The 21,271-nt window shown below is 28.7% G+C and overlaps 1 protein-coding gene across 1 annotated transcript; it reads right to left on the minus strand.

The window, feature by feature from the left end:
- Window positions 1-12,760: 12,760 nt before the first annotated feature.
- Window positions 12,761-17,664, minus strand: LOC116770635 (neuroglobin-like). The gene is made up of 3 exons (XM_032662190.2): window positions 17,298-17,664; window positions 13,665-13,896; window positions 12,761-13,536 (listed from the first exon to the last, which is right to left on the minus strand). Exons 1-3 carry the CDS (start codon window positions 17,474-17,476, stop codon window positions 13,375-13,377), a joined length of 573 nt encoding a protein of 190 aa, XP_032518081.1. The 5' UTR covers window positions 17,477-17,664; the 3' UTR covers window positions 12,761-13,374.
- Window positions 17,665-21,271: the final 3,607 nt, after the last annotated feature.

Consider the following 21,271-nt stretch of genomic DNA (forward strand, 5'->3'; position numbering starts at 1 on the left):
ATAAAACTAAAATTGTAGTATATTTTACTTGAAAGCATATTTATTTAAGAATCTTGTTTATTTATTTTGTAAAGTGATATTTAACTTCCTTTGAACACAAGGACATAGATCGAAAGGAACTTATAATTGACAAACAATTTTTTTCGTAGATCTAATAAAAGAACTGTTCTAATTTACCATACATCGATAAATAATGATCTTATAAAATACGAAAAAACAAATAGAGTTATTTCTCTTTAACAAAACATTTCCATTTGAGGAAAATCAAAATACATCAAATATATATATTATAACTTACCCTGAGCTTCTGAATTTCTAATGTTAAGCCGATAGGTTTTTCTGCTTACAAAAAACTTTTCCAAGAACAGTTTCGACCTTATGAAAAATCAGTAACCGCTTTGTGTATCTCATGCCATATCAGTATATACGTTTGATGTCACACATCCTCGAAGGTTTTATTTCAAACTTGACATATAAAAGATCATAATTCTTCGTACACTACACAGACTAAAATATATTTAAAATTAAAAGTCATTGAAATATATTTCAGATTAGGAACAAAAAATTGTTTGATGACATGTTATTAATAGGAAATTAACATCCGTCAATAGAATCAGCCATTGCTTGGATAGATTTTATCGCCTGTGATTAAATTTAAAGATTTGATTTATCTAGGTCCTAGATTCTAGGGCTTAAACATTCACCAGCGACTGGTACGCCATTGCCTTATGAAACCATTAATTGAGATATGCTATTAAGTTATAATAAGGTTTTATAGAAAATAGTTAGCATTTTTAAGGTGAAAAAGATAAGGAAATTAGAATGTTAAACCTTATATATGTATATATATATCATAGGACGCTTGGAATGGATACAAGGATATGTAAAATTTTAATAACCAAACAATTAAAGGTAAAAAATTTATAAAACATGTGAAAAATTGTTTAAGTGAGGTTAGATGGTTAGTATGAACGGAGAGGTAATAATTTAGTTTTTAATACAAAATGTTGGAATTCATTACTAGTAATTTACATACATGAGAAGGAGATAATGTGTTGTGTTTGTGTTTAAATACGTTGGTTGATTGAAGATTTGTTATTAATATGTAAATCTCTGATTTAAGTTAACTGCTGTACAGAATTTGGCGAATTACTGTTATAATTCAAATAATTAGTTTCTTGGGACTATACATTATTTATTACCAATTTAATAGCGTCATCTGTCTGTTTGTTGTACACAAATAAAATATAATTAATAGTTGATTATTCAGTACAAAGTTATCGTAGAGATGAAATAAAATATACGAGTATGTTTAATTATACGCACATAAACAGAAAATAGTAAGTATTATTTAAATTCTTTGTAGAAGTTATTCAAGTAATGAAAGTGAATATAAAATATTTCTGAAGGTCGGTCTGTAATACATTTCATCTATTAATTTCTATGTCATATTTGTATTAGATTACGTTCCTAACTAATTATATTTTTTCGAGATCTGTAATCATGTCCTTAATGTGCATGATAATTATATTTGTATAGATATTTTTTGACACAGTTTTTTACTAGACTTATCACAAGAAAAGCTCGATAAATCTAATTATACAAAGAAAATCAAATTCATAAACAAAAAAAAAATGTTTAAGATATTTAAACATATTACTTTGAAACAGTGCAAATAAAAATAGATTTATTTTAAGTCTGTTGAATCTTGGAATGCAGTGAACACAAACAATGTGAATTGAAACAATTTCTTCGAAACAGACAAAACAGCTTTGTATTCCTGCTTTTGAAATAACTATTATTGAATAATATTTGAAATATTTTTTTTTATCTCATAGTGGTTAATATAACAGCCTGTAATATTGTCTTCGTAGCGATTGAGTATTATTGAATAACATCAGCATATATATTCATATGATGTAAACTATAAAGAATTCAATTTAATTTTTATATCAATAAATAAAAACGAGATTAATCTACTCTAAAACTGAATATAACAATGATTGTAGCTCTTAAAGTGTTTCATTGAAACAAAGACTTATAAGAAACCACCAAATTAAATTTACGAAAAAAAAAGAATATATTTTTTTAAGTCCTATCTATTATATTATTTCCTTTAACCTAAATTAAATAATATACTTTTAAATAATTATGTAATAAAACCAGTCTCAGAGATTAAAGAGAAATGTAATTTAATTATTAACTAATAAATAATCTGTTATATATTTATATTCATTAAAAATAATATTTTGTATTTCAAAGCATTGCCATTACATTAAAAGACCTCTTATCTCATTATAGCTCTAGGCTTCCTTTTCAAGAAATCTGAATGCTACCAAGAAAATTATTTCCTCAAATAGTTTTTCCTTTGTTTTATGAAAGTAATCAATTAAAATCTTAAGGTGAGTAAGAAGAGAGAGAAGGGACCTGAATTATAGCAAGAACTAATTTTATAATTCCTCGAAAATTGCGAAAAATTTATGTAAAATGTATTGAAACTACATTTAAAGAGCATGTTTATTCCTAGTTTATAGTAGTAGTCGTTTTATCTAGTAAATGAACTACTTAATTTATGGCCACCAATATAAATAGCATGGTAAACATTTTTTAACTATTCAAAACAGTTTTGAAACCATTATTCCTTTAATAATTATCTTAATTAATTTTATAAAATTTATCAGCCGTTATCCAGTTTACGAGTTTAAGTAACACAAAGACACAAGACTAGATTGGAAAGTCTTTGTAGATTATATAAAGCGGAGGTTTCCAATACCTGACTATTTCTCTTTAGCTCAACACAGCACAGATGCTTTTGCCGTTTTTTTTTTTGCTGAATATAGAGGTTAAGGTGATAGCTTTATAAGCACAGGCATTTCTAAGGTTGCAGTGAGTGTTGGACTTCTGCAAACCGTCAATGCTAAACACGTTTATTTCTGGAAGCTGTAATGTTATCGCTAAAACCAATGTGGACGCGTCTTTTAACATTCCCAAATATGGGTTTGTGCTTCACCACATTTCCTTTGGCCACACTAATCATGGCCTTTGGCTCAGCAGACTACTTGGTCAACCTCCTAATTAACAAGAGACATCAACACACACACACACACGACGCACAATATTTAAGAAACAAATAATTTTAAAATGGTCTGAACACATTGCCCTTGGCCTTTTCATAGCCATTTCAGGTTATTATATCAATATTTTCACAGTTTTAATTCTTATTTCTTTTAATTTGTTTAAATTTTTCTATTGACTCGTGATTTTTTTCAAACGTACGTTTTATATATATATTTTATAGTTGACTAGAAGGAACAAAATATTAACTGGTTTTCCATTCGAGAGTAAACATTCAAATGTTTGCGAATCAAATGAGTGGTATACCTACATATAATATAATAAACGACTGTTTGTGTATGTTTGAATATCAAGTGTAACATTGTGGATACGTTACTAAGTTATTAATTGCTAATTTAATATGACTTTTATATCACCGAATCATACAATTTCAAATATAATATAAACTTATCGTTATATTAAAATAATATTTACACTGTTTTCATTATATTTATAGTCTAACTTCATCTACGAAATCTATCATCTATCAGCTACGAAACGCGACTTATCTTAAACGAGTCATTTATTATGATAAGGAAGTAACCTAAAATAAATGACGTAATTATTTCACTTAATCCCGTTGCTGCAACATCTGAGTATTCTTTTAATTTTATATTTATGATCTATGATTTATTTAATATCGTCCTCAACATCGAGTTTGGGTCGGTTTGCTATATGGGGTAGGTGTAAACCTTAAAAAGATTGATTTAATGAGATCTAAGATTTTCGCGAGTTTTATTCATTTTAATGAAACTAATTTATTTTTATTGATTTTGATTTATTTTTGTAAAAAACTACATACTTCCGACGTTTCGGTTACTTTTCAGCAACCGTGATCACGGGTAGACGAGATGTGAGTGTTATACACTAAATAAATCACGCGTAGTTTATCCGAAAAATATCAGTTTCATTTTAAAGACTGATTAATTTATTTTAAAATAGGCTTATGATATAATCGTTACGAAGAAGTTGAAATAATGAACTTTTAGGTTAGGTTATCTCCCTTTAAGTTCTAAAAACGATTCTTCATCAAACGGTTATTTGGGAAATAAACATGATTTTAAAAATTAGGTGATATTACTTTAATATAAATTCGTAAGAATATTCCATTAAATTTTTCTTTTCAAGCAATATTATATAACATAAAACACGTATATTTAATAAAATTGTGAATTTTTATTATGAAGTAAATAACATTCAATATGTCGTAAAAATATTTAATACAAAAAAATTATATTATATTTCCGAACAAAGATCTGATTCCGAATAGGGAAATAAGCTCTGGTTAGTCACTTAGCGCCACAAAGGCCCGAGGAAAAAGGGTTTTTGTGCTGTATATTCCAAATACCTCGTTTTGCTTATTGTGTTCATATTGGAACTGTGTCATATAACTTATTTATATATATGTAACATACTGATTGTAACATACATACAACACCAGTTTACAACATATTTTTATTTATATAAACGAACGAAATTTTCAACGATTGAATTAATGTTGGTTTTTAACGTGCCACGGTATTTTGCAGTCTCGCGTCGTTACTGTATTAAAAGAAACAGGTATTTCTGTATACCTTATATCATGCTGTTTAATATTTTTAATACTTTCTTTACAATATTGTAAGGAATTTAACTTTGAATTTGGTTCTCGTAAGAAATTGTAGATATAAAAATAGAAAAAGTCAATGCTTCCAGCCGTTGTAACTTTTATTTTAGATTGTTTAAAAAGATTTAGGTCTTTTTAACGTTGTAAAGTTGCTGTTTTAAGGGTGGAGGGATCCTTTTCATTTCCCTAACAACACTACTGTGTTGGCAGGTCTTGATAAATATTTTCCGTGATATAGCGAAAATTAAACATTATAATAAATGAGGGTATTTAAAGCCACATAGTCTATATCTTGTTGATGTTAATGAAATCATGAACCTTGATTTAGCAAACATTTCATGAAAACAAAATCACAATATAAGTAGCGCTTGCAAAATTGAAGATTTTTATCAAGGTTTTCTTTGTACTTATGTATTGTGTATGATTGCACCAGCCAGAAATATGAGTATGGCAATACGATCTATATTTTAATAGTTTTAACTCAATGTCCTTTTTGTTACATATATAAGAAAATAATATTATCAGGATAAAGTCCAATGATTTCACAAGCTAACTCTATCTTGATTCGCTTTAGTTAGAGACAGCAGTACGGAGACCTGATATATCGCTTAAGACAATTGATTCTAATATTTCTCTATATTAGAGGCATTCTAAGTTTTATAATAAACAGTACATATTTTTAAAAATCATAAATCACTTTCTAAAAGGCATTTCGTGCAACTTCTTTGATGATACATCGTCTCTACTAAACATAGCGTCTTACGAAGTTAGAATCGATAACAACTAACAAGTCATGCGAGTAGCTACTGCACTCTTGATGCAAACAAGATTTATAAAGTTTGAACATCTTATAATATATCAAAGGAATACATGAATCAATTTATATCTAAGTAAACATTGTTTTGAGTATAACTTCGTTTCTTAATTATAATAACATGCGTGTTCTAAATACATATAATTTTTATCTTTCTAATACATACGACGCAAGTGATTCTTATCTCGAATGTCGTGTAAATAAAACATAATTACATTAACATTAAATTTGGATTTTTGGAATTTTGGAAATATGTTGTTGCTATGAGTTGATATTGTTGGGTTAGCTATCGTTTACCGAGCACCAAATTCAACGAAAACATGTCTTGTGTGAAATATTATTACATTAGATAATTTACTAAGCAAACGCAACTCTTTGATATTTTCAAATGAAAAAGTAGTAATGTAATGAGTGATATAAGTTGATATTTTATTTAAGACAGTTATAAATTGTATGAGATCGTTTGAAAGGTTTTGTCACAAAGATCCCGAATAATTATACGTTGTCATACAACATTCGTCACTCCTCTTACCCTATTAATTCCACTTTAGAAACTACGGTTTCTTCTACATACTCATTAAATCGTAGTTCCAGCTGTAACAGATGTTAGATGAGAAGGCTTGAGATACAAAAGACAATTCGCTTAATTAACTATAAATTAATTTTCTGTCCAAGTAACTCTGCTTCTTGAAATGTGATTTAACTTTATTTTAATTTAGTTGTTATAAATAACTTCTATTCGACTAAGTTATAATCAATATACGCTTTCATTATTATAATTTTTTAATTAAATTGTTGAACTCTATATGGACACTAAAATTATTTAATCAAATGAAACAAATGTAGCTCAATGTTTTGAATTTCATGTTTAGCGAAGAGTTATTTCACTGTAATCTGTATTATTCTATTTTAAAATTATACCCATTAATGTGTTTTAAATAAATTATAATCTTCTATGGTTTGCATGAAAGCCCTACAATTTGATAGATATTAGTGATGCTTGAGACAGTCATTCTTATATGCATATATATCTCTCAAAGTTGTTTTTTTTGTCTAGTAGTAATCAAAAACAACAACACAGATGAATATTATTTGTGAAATTAAAAGAACGAAATTATTTGTTGATTATTTAACAATTATTTTAGCAACGAATTTGTCGTTTATAAAATCTCCACTACTTCTTATACGACGTTTCTATTTTATTCCTATGTAGTGTGACACTAATACTTTAGTTACTTTGAGTCAGTTCCTTTCATGTCTTAGTAAATAATATTAAAATAGAAAATACCGTTCTTGAAACTTTAAGCAAGATAATTTTCCATTAAAGCTGAAATGAAGAAGACGGTTTTCTGAGCAAATTACACGTGAAGTTTTCTTTTTAATTCTAATTAAAATTGGAAACAAATGATAACTCCTACGGAACGACGTGAGCTGGAGGTTTGTTAAAGATCCTGATGGATATTTGCTACTTTCTATCGCTTCATTTGTTATCAAATGTACAGCAGGGTAAAACTGAAACTCCCTATGTAAACCATTAAGTATGACGAAATTAATATTGCGCCCAATATGATGTACTTACATACAACGTAGTATAAGAAAAGTCAGCCAACCTAATAGTAGACTACTTTCCAACAGTCCATTTAAGTTATTCCAAGTTGTGTTTATTTCTACTTCCGCTTTAGTTAGTAAAAGTCATGGTTTTACATTAAAGGTTTAGACTCTAATAACATAAATTTGAAACGATGTATGCTTTAGAAATTCTAAATATATATAGAGATTTAACTTGGGTATTTAAAGTCAGTCACGGGGGCGCCTTCCTAGAGGTCAACAGTTAAAACCAATAGAAGGTGTTTTTTTAATTATAAAAATAATTGTAAATAAAAGGCAATGCATGAGATATACAAAGTTATGCATTTAACAAAAATATTGGCCGATAAAATCCTTCACATTCAATATATTTCAATTAGTAAATGGTATTATACAACTTCCAACTAGCATCAAAAAGTGAATGTTTTATTATTTGTAACTGCTTATCTGAATTCTACTTTATTTATGAACACAGACAACTCAATAGATTTAATTTTTACCTTATTTTGTATAATGTAGACACTTAGCAAAATATAACTTGAGGACTAAGGGCTGAGTCAGTGCTCGCTGTGTTTAGGATTGTGTTAATCAGAAGCAAGTTTTAGTTTTTGATATTAATCAAGGTGTAATATAAAATAAGTTAGGATTTGTGTTTGTTAACTCGGAAGGTGGGAAATTTGTAATGTAACACCCAAAGCAACAACTGTATAGAGAAAATTAAAGACATTGTTTAGAACAAATAAATTCGCCTAAAATATTAAAAGGTAATAAAAAATAAAACACAAAGTCTTCCGGGAGTGATGACGTGGTTCTGGTCCTAGTGTATTAAATATACATTAGAGCAATTTTATAACGGGTTTCTTAATTACTGGATACAATTTGTTTAATTTCACAATTTTCTTTTGGTATTTTAATCTCTATAGAATAAATGATAAATGCTAATACTGTGCTAGTATTTTAATGCGTGGCCAATTATCTTCTCAAGGTATAAAAATATGTACTCTAACATTTTTTGATAATTAAAATTAACAATACACATTTAAATTGCTAAATAGAGAAAGCCTTGTATTAGAATAAATGTCTCTTAACATTTTTTTCATTATTTTATTGATGTCATAAAACAGCTTCTATTGTTAACAAATATCTATCAATCACCATAATTTATTTTTATACAAAAAACTTTATTCAAGTCAAAATATATAATATACGTGGTTATCGTACAATTCTAAATCTGTGAAGATAAACCAATAATTATTTCACTTACACAAAAAACTTTTATAAGACCCTCTCTGAACCTTTGAAGAATCAAATTTCATAATTCAGAAACAACAGCCTTTTGTATCAAATACCTCTTTCCGGTTCCATATATATTATAAACCTATTTCAAATCTGAAAACCAAAAGGTTTTATGCTTACGTATACAAATGGTTATCAGTTTGGAGGAATTAAAACTATTTAAAAACTTAAAACTCTTTACTTTCTTAAATTATTTATAGATTAAACGGAACAGACACGGTCTGACTTCCATTAATAGATAAATTTAAATAAACACGAAACATTGTTAACTCAGAGGATTATCAAAATTACTTCCAACTTAGACGTACGCGTATGTAATTATGGCATCCACAGAATTGTAGAAGGGTGTTTGACATAAAAATAAACCTTATCATATGTAAATAATTTAAGAGAAACCTACCTATTTCTGAATTTCAGTTTAGCAGAGCTTAAGATGTCAGCTGACAAGTAACCATTAATCAAATGTCTTTAAAGTAAAGTCGTTCTGTTTGTTAGGTCTTTGTTTACATGACCGTGGTTTCCCTAAAAAATACGGAAACATTTTGGGTAGCGTTGGGCCATAAAACGCCATAAAACCCTTCTATTTATAATTTTATATCTTAGGTGAAGACGCTAAAGGTTGCCTGCGTTGGTTTTGGAACATATGAATAAGGATTTGTTTTTTAATAAGTATTAATGTAACTATTCCATCTACATACAAAAAAAATATTATATTCTCATTCGTTCAAAGCGGTGACAATCCTAACACGCTCATTGGTTCTTCAAAGTCTTCATGGATGGTTAGGAATGAAGAGTTTGGATCCAGCCAACTCCGGCCTCAACAGGATGATGGTCTACAATATATTTCCCGTCGAAACAGGATCACTTGTGACTAATGTTCAGGCGCGATGCTTACCAATGGTTGCCTACATTGGCGACAAGCATTGGCGACAATGCGCTGTTTTACCCGTTCTGTCTAGGTTTGAAACGTGAATTGGGATGGAATAACGCGTCACTAAAACAATTGAAACGAATAACTAAATAAAAATAAAAGTATTCACATGTCTGTCTGTTGGGCAAAGACTTGTTCATGGCAAAGGGAAGTTGTAGACGATTATTTAGATTTCCCAGAATTTCTCTGAAATTCTAAGAAAGGCCACCGATTGATTCACCTACACATTCCCTCTAATTTGACTATCAAATCCCACATCATCCTCGAATTCCCCATTTACAAAATAAAGGATCTTCCATTTATATAAACTAAAAAAAGATACTGGCAAAATCTAAAACCTTACCCACTTGCGACGTATTATAGTAGTTTCACTACTGAGTGAAAAATAAAGACACATTATATATATATATATATATATATATATACATATTATAACTCAAATATTTATTGCTAAACTAAACATGATCCAAATTACACAGGGTCGTAAAAGTTTCCATGGAGAAGCATTTACATATTCCTTTTTAATTTGTGTCACTAAAATGTGTAAACTCGATTTACTTTTGATAATATTTTAAAATGATTTATTACTTCCATAAATATCACATACATTTTTAGATCAAATTGTATTAAAAAGTAGTATATTGTAAATTCTTTCATTAAATAGTATTTTATTTTATAAGTGTTCTCTTAAAACTTAGGGAACATTACTTTTATGAAAAAATATAATTAATTTTTTTTTTATTTGCTTGATTTCTTACCTATGGGTAAGGCAACAGATAGTTTCTACAACAAGCTATAAGGCTTTCTTTTTTTCGTTTGATATCATAAAGTATCATGGTAATTGATAGCAATGGTTTGTATAAACGACAAGATTATTGTTGAAGGATTTCTAAAAAACAATAACTAAATATCTATTATATTTACACTTTGAGAATCTGTGATAGGGACGATAAAACCTCGCTTATAACCGGAAAAATAAATTACGCTCGAACCTAACTTTTCAGAAGTTTCTATGACATAAGAAAATCTATCCATAACAGTTTTTGTCTACTTGATGGATTCTATAAAAATATTCTCAATGATAAATCGATGTTATAGAGGTCAGGCGAAGAATAGCTTATATTCATAGGCTTTGTTTCAATGTTACAAGTTTATTAATTAATATATATAGATATATGAATATATATATATGTTAAGTGTTTATTGAAACTTTTTAGTCTCATAAAATTATAATAGATTTATAACTTAAGTTGGTTTTTTGAAATCCACCTACATGTATTAAAAGCACTCATTGTGAGATATTTTTAATTTAGATGCGTGCTACGATTCAAACAATATGCTCGAAAAACATTTCTTTATTTTCCCTTTTGGGCGTCTTAATTATTTTTGGACAAATCGTTGAGATAGCAATTTACCAGGTAATATTTATCGAGTAATCATAATAATATTTTTGTTATGAGAAAAACATAAAATTTTAAAATTTACGAGTTTAACTTTAAATATGAAAAGAACATTAAAGCATTTGAGCCTCATGATTTTTATTATTTTATCAGACCGGATAGTGTTGGACTACAATTCCACATGGTGGTGGGTACAATAGAAGCCGAGGATGTTAAACGCCCTATTCCAGTAACACACTATTATGACATCCAATTAGTGAGTGAAAGGAACAAAAAATCAGAAAAACGGTTCCAACTCTTTATGAAATATAAACACTGTATAGAAGTAAACATTTCCTTTAAGATCAATCGCCCACACTTTTTTAGAAATAATTGTCTATCATAATCATTTATTATCCTCCCCAAGAATACTCTGCTGTATATATCAAATGTCGACAATTTTTTCTTTTAAAATATAGTGTATATCAAAATGATGTTGCAAAATTAATGAAATGTAAAAAAAAAAAAAAACAACAGACGAAATTTTAAATATAAAATTATTATTTAAAAACAAATACGACCTTATAGGCACTGCAAGAATGTTGATTGAAATCATTTAATTTCCGTTTTGAGTATTTTTTAGTGTGGCCAACAACACTTTTACAATTAAAAAATAAACAAAATGTTATCCTATTACATGAATGTTTGTTTTATAAATATAGAGTGTGTTAACAAAGATAACACAATGAAATTAAGTAGGTATACGGCCAAATATGAATTTTAAAATCCCCGATACACTTGCATTGGTATAACTGGAATATTTATAGGTACCTACACTTGAAACTTCTCTATTTGTCATAGCAAATATCTTGTCATCCAAGTAGTTTTTGTAACAAACAGACGATCAAAGCAACAAGAGAAATAACTTGAAGTAATCCTGCCCGAAAGCCGAGAAAAAAGTCGCATATTTTGAATGATGACTGAAGGCTTGCAACCTATACCAGACTAGTGGCTCATTTTTTTCAAAAAAACATCGTAAGCTTTACGCAAATGAAGGTTACAAAAACAATAATGATTTTTTTTTCAACAGAGCATGAGCATATTTAAACAAAAAAATTTCTACTCATGCTATTACCTCTAAAAAAGTCCCTCAATTAATCACTAGAGTCCAACGTCAATAAAATCCAGCTTCGGTGATACTGTGATAGTTTGATAGGGTGGTAGCCATTGGGAGGCAACTGAGCCATTCTTGCTTAAAAAGGTGTCAAAACATCGGTATAAGTTTATCAAAATAATATTTATGAGATGGCACTTAAACCCCTTAACCACTCCATGTTTAATAATTATTTATTCAGTACGTGAAGCTATTAATAAATGTCCTCAATGTTTAAGGGACTGTATTGCAACCAATCGAGACCACGCCTAATATTATGATGTATTAAACTAACACAAGTAAAAAATGTTACTTATATAAAAGAAAATGTTGTATAAATATTCTATTATAAGTCAAACTCTAAGCTAAATATAATTAACTTAGGAAAAATAAATTAAGTTTTAAATCCGCTTTCATCCGAGATCATAAATGAAAAGCCAATTTATATTGAACATTTAATTTATTTTAGAGTAAGAATAAAATGTTTTAAGGGTCTTTTTCGTGCTTCCAATCCATTAAGTCTAAAGTAGTTTCAAAGGTATTAAAGGATTCGGAGTAATGTCCAGGCAGAGACAAAGACCTTTAACTTGGACTCAGAAATCACTCAACTTTTTTTCACTGAGTCTTGTTTAAGTTTGTTTAGCGTCTAAGATATATTTTCTTCGTGCGTTCTTGGTTGTTATATTGTATACGTTACCAATATTATATAATTTTGGTTCGATCGATTGGATAGTTAAGTCTTGAATTAATTCGCTCATAGAAAGCAGATTAATGTTGTGTTTAAAAATATATGACCTTCATATTCTATAGAATAGCGTAAGTTCTTATTATACTTTACTTTCCTCCTTGATCACTTTAATTTAAAAATAAAAATACATGATAAATCATCGAAATATATATTTTCCGTATTGTAAGAAATAACATGTTTGGTTTTTGTATAATTCTGTTAAAAAAGAAAACATAAAATATTTTAAAAAAGTTTGCTTCTTACAAATTTTTCATGAAGTAATCTTTAAAATGTTGTTCTTTTTTTTAAATCGAAGATGGAAGATTATTATGCCCTTCGTGATAAACTTTCTAGAAGGTAGAAAACTGAATTGAAACTTCGTACAAGTCAAATGGTGCTAAGGACGATTTTTAACTACGTTTCACTTGAGTAACTTCAATATCTCAATACGATTCATAGTTACCATTCTATTAAAAGATCAAATTTGACCGTATTTGTTTTATCTACATTTGGCATTCAGAGAAAACATGCTGGCTTAGGTTAAAAATACTTTCAGAAAACTTATGGAGTCATATCTGAACTGAAATAAAATTAATGGCACTTTGTTTGAGCGAAATATTAATTATCGAGGGCAGTTTGTTTTGTTAAAATTTCCTATTTATGTAACAATATATTTTTTCATAACAAGCATCATCTACTTCGGTGACGTTTTAATTCCAAATTGTAAATTAACTGAAGAAGTAAAAACTAATAGTGGCTAATGTAATTCAGGTTTGTGTCGTTCCGTTTTCCTCCCCTGCCTCCTCGTAACCTTTGACCAGATTCTCTAATATGAATCGTATTGTTAACTTGTATATATTTTCAATATTCGGGGTATATCTCTCTCCCAAGGTTGTCTTGGCTGCTTCAAGGAAGGGTTGCTCGATTTTCTGGAAATGTAATCAAATTATTTTAATCTCATCACCTTGGCTTACAAAAGATACTAACTATAAAAAATATTAAAGTATATTGTCGCAAAAATTTCACTTTGATGATGATGTAAAAAAGTTAAACCGACCATAAAGTTTTCTGCTTTAAACCCGGGCACCTGGCGATGCGTGCCACCCACGTGTCTGACGTAAGTGAAGAATGAGTCCATATCCGCCAGCCCCTTGATGCCCTCGTCTAGTGTGTGCATCACCTGTGTAGCGTGCTCGGCCAGTTCCGCAGAACTGACTATAGCTTCTTTGGTGCGCAGCTCTCGGAACTTTTCAAATAGATGTAGAAGCTCTTCATTCTCTTCGAACAATCTGGATAATTAAAATAATATTAAGTAATTTCAGAAACATCTCCATCGATCGCAAACATTAACATTTATTTTGATAATTACGAACAGTTCTTGAGAGGCCAGAGTCCGTTTTGTTTTAATGAAGTGAAATATACAAAACCCATTAATTCAATGTTGTTATAATTTTGACGTTCCATAAATTAGCTTTATAAAGTTGAGAAAATTTTAGATCTTTTCATCGGATCAAAACATTTTTAATGTAAACATATTGTAACTTTAAGAGCAGCAGTGAAAAAACAATAAAATATCTAATAGATAGGAAAAAATAGATATTTTTTCCCCATTATCACTAGTCATATATTCTGTGAAAAATTTTTGCTATTTGTGCAAGTAATATGTTTTCCGATATTTGTTACTGAGTAATCAATCAAGGCTGATAAAGCTATCATATGTAAGGGACTGTATAAGTCTGATATATTGAAAGAAAGTCTAAATATGAGAAAGTAATCATAATATTTCTCATGTAAATATGCATTAATATTTTCAGGTATAGCGTAAAACTTGCTTAGAGAACTCTTGGAGGTGAGATACAGTAACAGAATAACAATTTGACTAAAATTACATTTAATCCCGCAATTATGACTTTGACTCCTAGTTGTGAGGAAAGATAGGGCCGTAGAGTTTCATAGTAATAACAATTCAGACAATAATTCGTTTAATATTCTTCTTATATTGCACCTAAAAAAATATATATAAAAAAAAGTACTCAATGTAATTTATTTGACAACTTTGTTAAAGATGTTTAAAATATTCAATTAGTTATATAGCTATGATTATATTTTCCTCCTTATTGTTTGATTTCTACGTGGTTAAGAATTGGGTGACTTCCGGTCGCCAGTGCGCTGACTGCTACTACTTTTAAAATATTGGTCAATGGTAGGAGTGATTCTATTCGTCGTTTGTATGGATCTCTAACTCATTAATGATATATTAGAGAAGGTCAGATTTCAAACATTTATAATATCCAGTAAAAAACATGGTTTTATACATTAACAGTGTTATCAGTGGTTAAATTTTGTGAGCTAGAGAAAAAATTAAATGAAATTCTTAGAACAAATTATATTAATTAACGATAAATTAATTTAATCCACTCGAATATATTACATGCACTTGAAATATGATGTGGAGTTAAATTACTACTTACATAATTTTAATAAAATTAATATACTATAACATATAAAAGGTTTAACAGACATTAGCGGGCTCAGGTGTCAGGATGTACGTTAGTAAATTTATATTATTAATACTATAAATAACTCAAAAGTCGCACCACATTTGAAACTACAATATTGTACCCGGGGGATGCCGTGCTGGTCTTTAATGATTTACTTGTGTAATATACGTAATTTAACTATTATCATTATTTTTAACATATTTTTGGACATGCAAGTTTTTAGATTATTAATTTTAATATATTCTCGTACACAATGGATTTAATTTGATAGTGAAACAGAATGTTCTTCTAACTGTCGAACAGAGGACGTGTAGTTGAGAGGGAATTGTATTGTTCGTCTTGCAATTGTTAATTAGAAAGATTTTTTCTGTATACAATTTCCGTTTCCCGGGATACGGTGTGATACTCAGATAGTTATCTGTACTCAAGACGAGGGAAATACATTGCATAATCTTATTAAGAAATCGAAGTTCAAATTATAATCATATATAATTTGATTAATAATGATATTCGCGAGATAATAGCATTCATGAACAATTAATATATAGGCATTCATTAGCTTTTGGCTGCAGTCAAAGCGCCAACTATTTGGTTTTTTAGTTACATACAATATTTATTTAAATTTATATATTTACTTATATATTTATAGTTTAGACCAACTACCAATAGATGTCTCTAGTTTCGAATTCCTTTAATTCGTATTTTTTTCAAAATGTATTATAAAGTTATTCAATGTTTTATCGAAAAAGACTAAGAATGTATGACTTAAGGTTTCTTTAAATATATATTTTCATCGGATTACAAATCATCCAGTGGTTCCCAACTTGTATTAAATTACGATCGGGGTAACTGGTAAAAACAATTCACATTTACCTATTAAATTTAAACTACGTCATTCATAACAAATATCAATTTTGTTGCAAATCTTGTATTTAAAACAATTAACCAAAATGTTTAGTTAATTGTATTGTTACTACTCTTAGACTTCATAAGGTCTCAAATATTTCGAAAGCATGTTGTTACAACGGGAAGACCAACATGTCCAATAAAAGATTAATCTTCTCTGATTTCACTATAACAAACCAGAACATACGTAACATAAATAGGTTTTGGTTGTTGGCGAGGTATTGATGACACTAAAATTAAACTGAAAATTGCTCATAAGCTACACCAGTGTAACGGGATTGGAGACGTGTTTTATGAAGTCTTGATCAGATTTAAAGCATATACCTAGTTCTTTAGTCTAGATCTGTAACAATTAAGTACCAAAAAGTTTTGTACATCAAAGTATTAATTCAAAGAATGCTTAAAGGAAAATGTTATATTAATAATAATAATTTATAATCAAAGGAGGTGATTTTTCAATTTCTAAGTTTATATTTTAATTTTGTCTTAATTAACAAAGTTTGCGTTGAAAGCTAATAAAAGAAAATAGATTATTGGATGTACACAATCAGATATATAAAATGATATCTAAGATTTTCGTGTGTATTCACTTAAAGTGAACTACGGTTTTTGGATATTACTAGGAATGAAAACGTTATACATCCTGTATGCAGGTTATTACGGTTGCTGCAAAGAAACTGAAACGTCTGGATAACGTAATAGTAAATTAATAAAAGACGCATAGTAATATCCGAAAACCTTTAGTTTTATTTAGTGATTATTAATTTAATTGATGTTTTGCAATACGAATAGCGTCACTTGCTTAATATAAAATTTATTTACATTATACATATGAATTGTTTTTAAATTTATAGAGGATTACTCATATGTGTTCTAAGTTTGGTATAGTATATAAGAATCGGATAGCATACTCGTAACTTAGACTAGCCAAGTTTGACCCATTTGTCGTGTCAAATAGTTATTAGACAGCTTTTTCTAAATCTTTTAAATCGTTCTTCCAGCTGCTACTAATGTTAGGTAATAAAAAATGAGAAACAAAAAGAAACAGGCTTTGTGCCCTTTTCAAAGTATTCGAAGGTTTGCTAACACTTTGAGCAACTTTTTTCATTTAGCCTTTGTGTTATCCTGATTAGTTTCTTAATAATTTAGTTACATTGACTTATTTATTTCATTATCTATATTTTTATGACAAATTCCTTATTTATAAGTGATCTTACTATATGTAATAGTAAGTAAGGCCAGTGAAAACTGGCAGTAATTCGTTAACTTAAACTAAAACTTACTTAACAAACAAGAGAATGCCAGTTTTCTCGACCTGTCGGAACACTCCCTTCCAAGAGGCCAGCATGCAGTACTGCTGCTTGGCAGTGAGAGGTGACCGTGGATCGGATGGAGGAGGAGGTTTCTCGAAGGGATCGTGGGAAAATTCGGAAGATGCTAGCTGAGACAATTTACAACCCATTTTCAACTTTATTCACAAATAATGAGAGTACGAAATAAATTTCGTTAAGTTTGTTTTTTTAAATTTTAACAATGTTTCACGGTCCACGAGCACAATCTTGTTAAATTTCAATGTATTATAACTAAAGCCACTATTGTAAAAAAAAATTTGGACTAGTGACGCGATCAGAGTATGTTTGGTTACTGAGAGGTGAGTGTTCATGTTTAGTGATGGGAAAGGTGTTAAGTAAATTATAGTAGTGTCGATATAATATTGTATACATTTCCCTATAAGTAAAATTGTTAACACTACATCTCAAATATATACTTTTAAAGTTTTTAGCAGACTATTTGAGTTAAACTGTTTATATATAACTTCCTATAAACATTTACCCATTGTTTATATTAATTGTATTTATTTTAAAATTATTTTACTCAACCTATTTCTCTCTTCTAAATTTGTTTGTTTATAAATTTGTTTGTATGGTTGATGAAGGTATTGTGTGTCTTTAAGCCAGAGTGTTTTAAAAGACACTGTGACATCTTTTAATTTAATAAATTTATTTTAACATTGACATTCAAATAATTTATCTAATTAGGAAACTTTTTTAAATTTCTAACGAAAATATATTTTCATGTTCTCAATAGGATTTATCTATTCAGATCATTATAAGAATTCAAATATATTTTTTTGCGATTAGTTATAGAAATAATATTAAATTGTACGGTTTTCATATTCCACGGCCACTTTCGATAGTACATGAAATATATACATCTATAATGATTAAGATATTTTAAATTTGTGTAATTTTCTTTACTCAAAACCAAATAAATCTTTAATATGAGACTTTTTAATAATTTAATTATTGAGAAGTATTTAGATATTTTAACATAGAACTAATTCACTTTCATATATATGTGTATATATATAATAGTTTTATCGATAGAATCTCATCACTAACTCCCATATAAGGTATGAAATATTTTTTATGACGTGCACGGCAATTGTATGATAATGTTGATATCCTTTTAAGAAATTATGGCAATCCACGTCATAATAAGAGACATATGAAGACATTAATACGATTATAAGCTCTATTACACAGTAATAAAGCCTATAATAATAGATCTAGAGTTGTTAGAACTACCGCTGATATTATCGTCACTCTAACGAGGTTTGTGTTTTTAATTGTGAAGAAAGTGATGATTAATTATTTTATTAAGAACATGAGGTCACTTTCGATGACTTTCATTTTAAAATATACGAAAGTTAACACGTCTCAAACCAAACTTACCTTATTTTAATTATATTTGGACTTTGTAAATAATCTTTATCACACGAATCCTACACTAGATATGTATGGTACTGAAGTATATTGTTCAAATAATTTTTGATTCTATAAAAAAACCAAAGGTAAACTTAGCTGGATATAGTTTTATAATAACTGTGATACTATCCACATTGCACAGGATACTGATAGGAAATAACTCACGACATTAATTTGCCAACGATCTCAAACACCAAATGAAACCATACCGAGGGCAGCATTACATTACAATACGCTATACAATACGGTACAATACGGTACAATACGGTTAGAAACATAAAACTTCCTATAAATGTAAAGTATGATCGCTCTAACAGTATAAGCTATTCATTACCCACATAAATTATATGAAAGAGGTTTAAGTCAGTCCGATTACACTCCCCATTTGTAAGGCATTAAACTCACGATTGATAAACATATCAAAAGTTACTTCAATTGAATATATTTGGTGACATTCGTATGTGTGTATAAATTTAAACGACATTCAATGCTTTACGGCCCCAAAAGCACATTTACAACGAACGTATGTCAAATAAATCTGTCGCAAATTCTCTTAAATGGTGGAGTCGGTATTGTACTTCTATTAAACTGCGAACAAGCGAAAGAAATTACCCTTAGAATCTGATTTATAAATAATGTTTAGGATAATAGTGTATGAGTGATAGTTTTTCTACACGACATTGGCAGAATATACTGTGCACGTGTTTGTGCGGATAAAGGTTATATTAAAAAAATGAGTTCCAGTTGTTGGTCGCAGATATGAATTAATAGAAAATAAATTTATAATAGAATAAATACACCGGTAAATTAGATAAAAATAAACATATTTAAGAAAAATACAGAGAACATAAAACACGATTTAAATACATCACATTATAAGAAAACTGTCTTGTATTTTTTTTTTTTGTATACAGAATTGACTGAAATTTTACAAAGAATTATAAAAGAGAAGGACTTAGGAGCTTGTTTGGAATGTCGTGCAAATTAACCGAAATAAGGTTTAATTCTTTTGCAAAATCCTTAAAATAGAACATTCTTTCCTGGCATGTAAGGCGTCTTTTTTAACTGCTTAAAGTAACCGTTGTTATAAGGTGTAATTTTTATTTGAGGGATCTTTTTAACGATCGATATCAAGTTATTAAGTTTATTCTATATAAGGTATAGTTTTCTGTGTCTTCTAAACACCAACAACATAAGGTTCTAACATATATAATAAAGTGAACACCAAAAATAATTAACGTTTCACATATAAATGATAAGAATTAACTTTTAAATAATATTTATTTAAACGGAAATTAACACTTATGACATCAATCTTACATTAAAATACACGTTGGAATCATTACCCGGTAAACTCCGCAGTTACATTTCAAAATGAAAATCACATTATAATATAAGTATAATAATTAATAGTTGTAAATCATGTGTCATAAAGTGAACAGAGACTTACTAACAGTTTCATATAATACAAAGTTAGTTTTCGAGTGCGGTCATTCATAACGTATCTGTGAAAGTAATATAGTTCACCAAACTACCAAGCCGTTTCAAGGTTTATGAAAAATTTGTCTTATAAACATTTTTTATGACAAACCTTGAAACTAACAGTGACGATGGAAACTCATAATAAGGTCTCTGAATCAAACGTACTCGAAAACTATAACAGCTTTCGTCAACTATAAATTATTAATGGTAGGAGCTAGTGTTGCGATTGAGTTGTGTGTCGAACAAAAATAATATCTCCTTATATTCAGGAACACGAATACATGAAAAAATTATTAGTGTTTGTTTTTAAAACTAATGATATGAAAGGAAAAATAAATCATTATTTAGTTGTAAAGTTGCCAAAGACACTGTATGTACGATTTAAATGAAGAACTCTTGGTGAAGATTAGTGAAGATTAAGTCTTCACATGTGTATACTGGCAAAAAAATATTTTTTTGATAAAGAAAGATAAGACATAATTAAATAGATTTACAATTGAAATAAAAGATATATAATACACGTCTAAAAGTAACGAAATACAATTGTAATGAAATAGGTCGTTACGGAGAGCGTTTAAAATATAAATCAAGAATGCCATTATTTCTTCTAAAGATTGAAACAATGTGTACATTTCACTTGTATTTCTGGCTCCTCCGATCTAACTTCATAATATAAAAACAATTCAGTACACAACACAAAGGCTCTGAATCGGCTAAATTAATATTCGTGAAGTGGCAGGTACAGCGAGCGACGTTTATTCAATCACACAAAGAAAGTTCATTAAAATCAGATTCCATTTGCTCGATATCATTAAGCACATTTTGCTCACACAATTTACAGATCGATAGAGGATTAAGGCGATTGTTCAATCAATCGGATTACATTTTATCGACTATATATAATAAAGTGAAACGATAACGATTCAAATTCATTTCACAAATAAGTTAAGTAAATTAAAATCTGCCTGCATTATATAATCTTAGTTACTGTTATAGTCCGGATAGTT

This window comes from Danaus plexippus, chromosome 7 (genome assembly GCF_018135715.1).
Source record: "Danaus plexippus chromosome 7, MEX_DaPlex, whole genome shotgun sequence".
NCBI lineage: Eukaryota > Metazoa > Arthropoda > Insecta > Lepidoptera > Nymphalidae > Danaus > Danaus plexippus.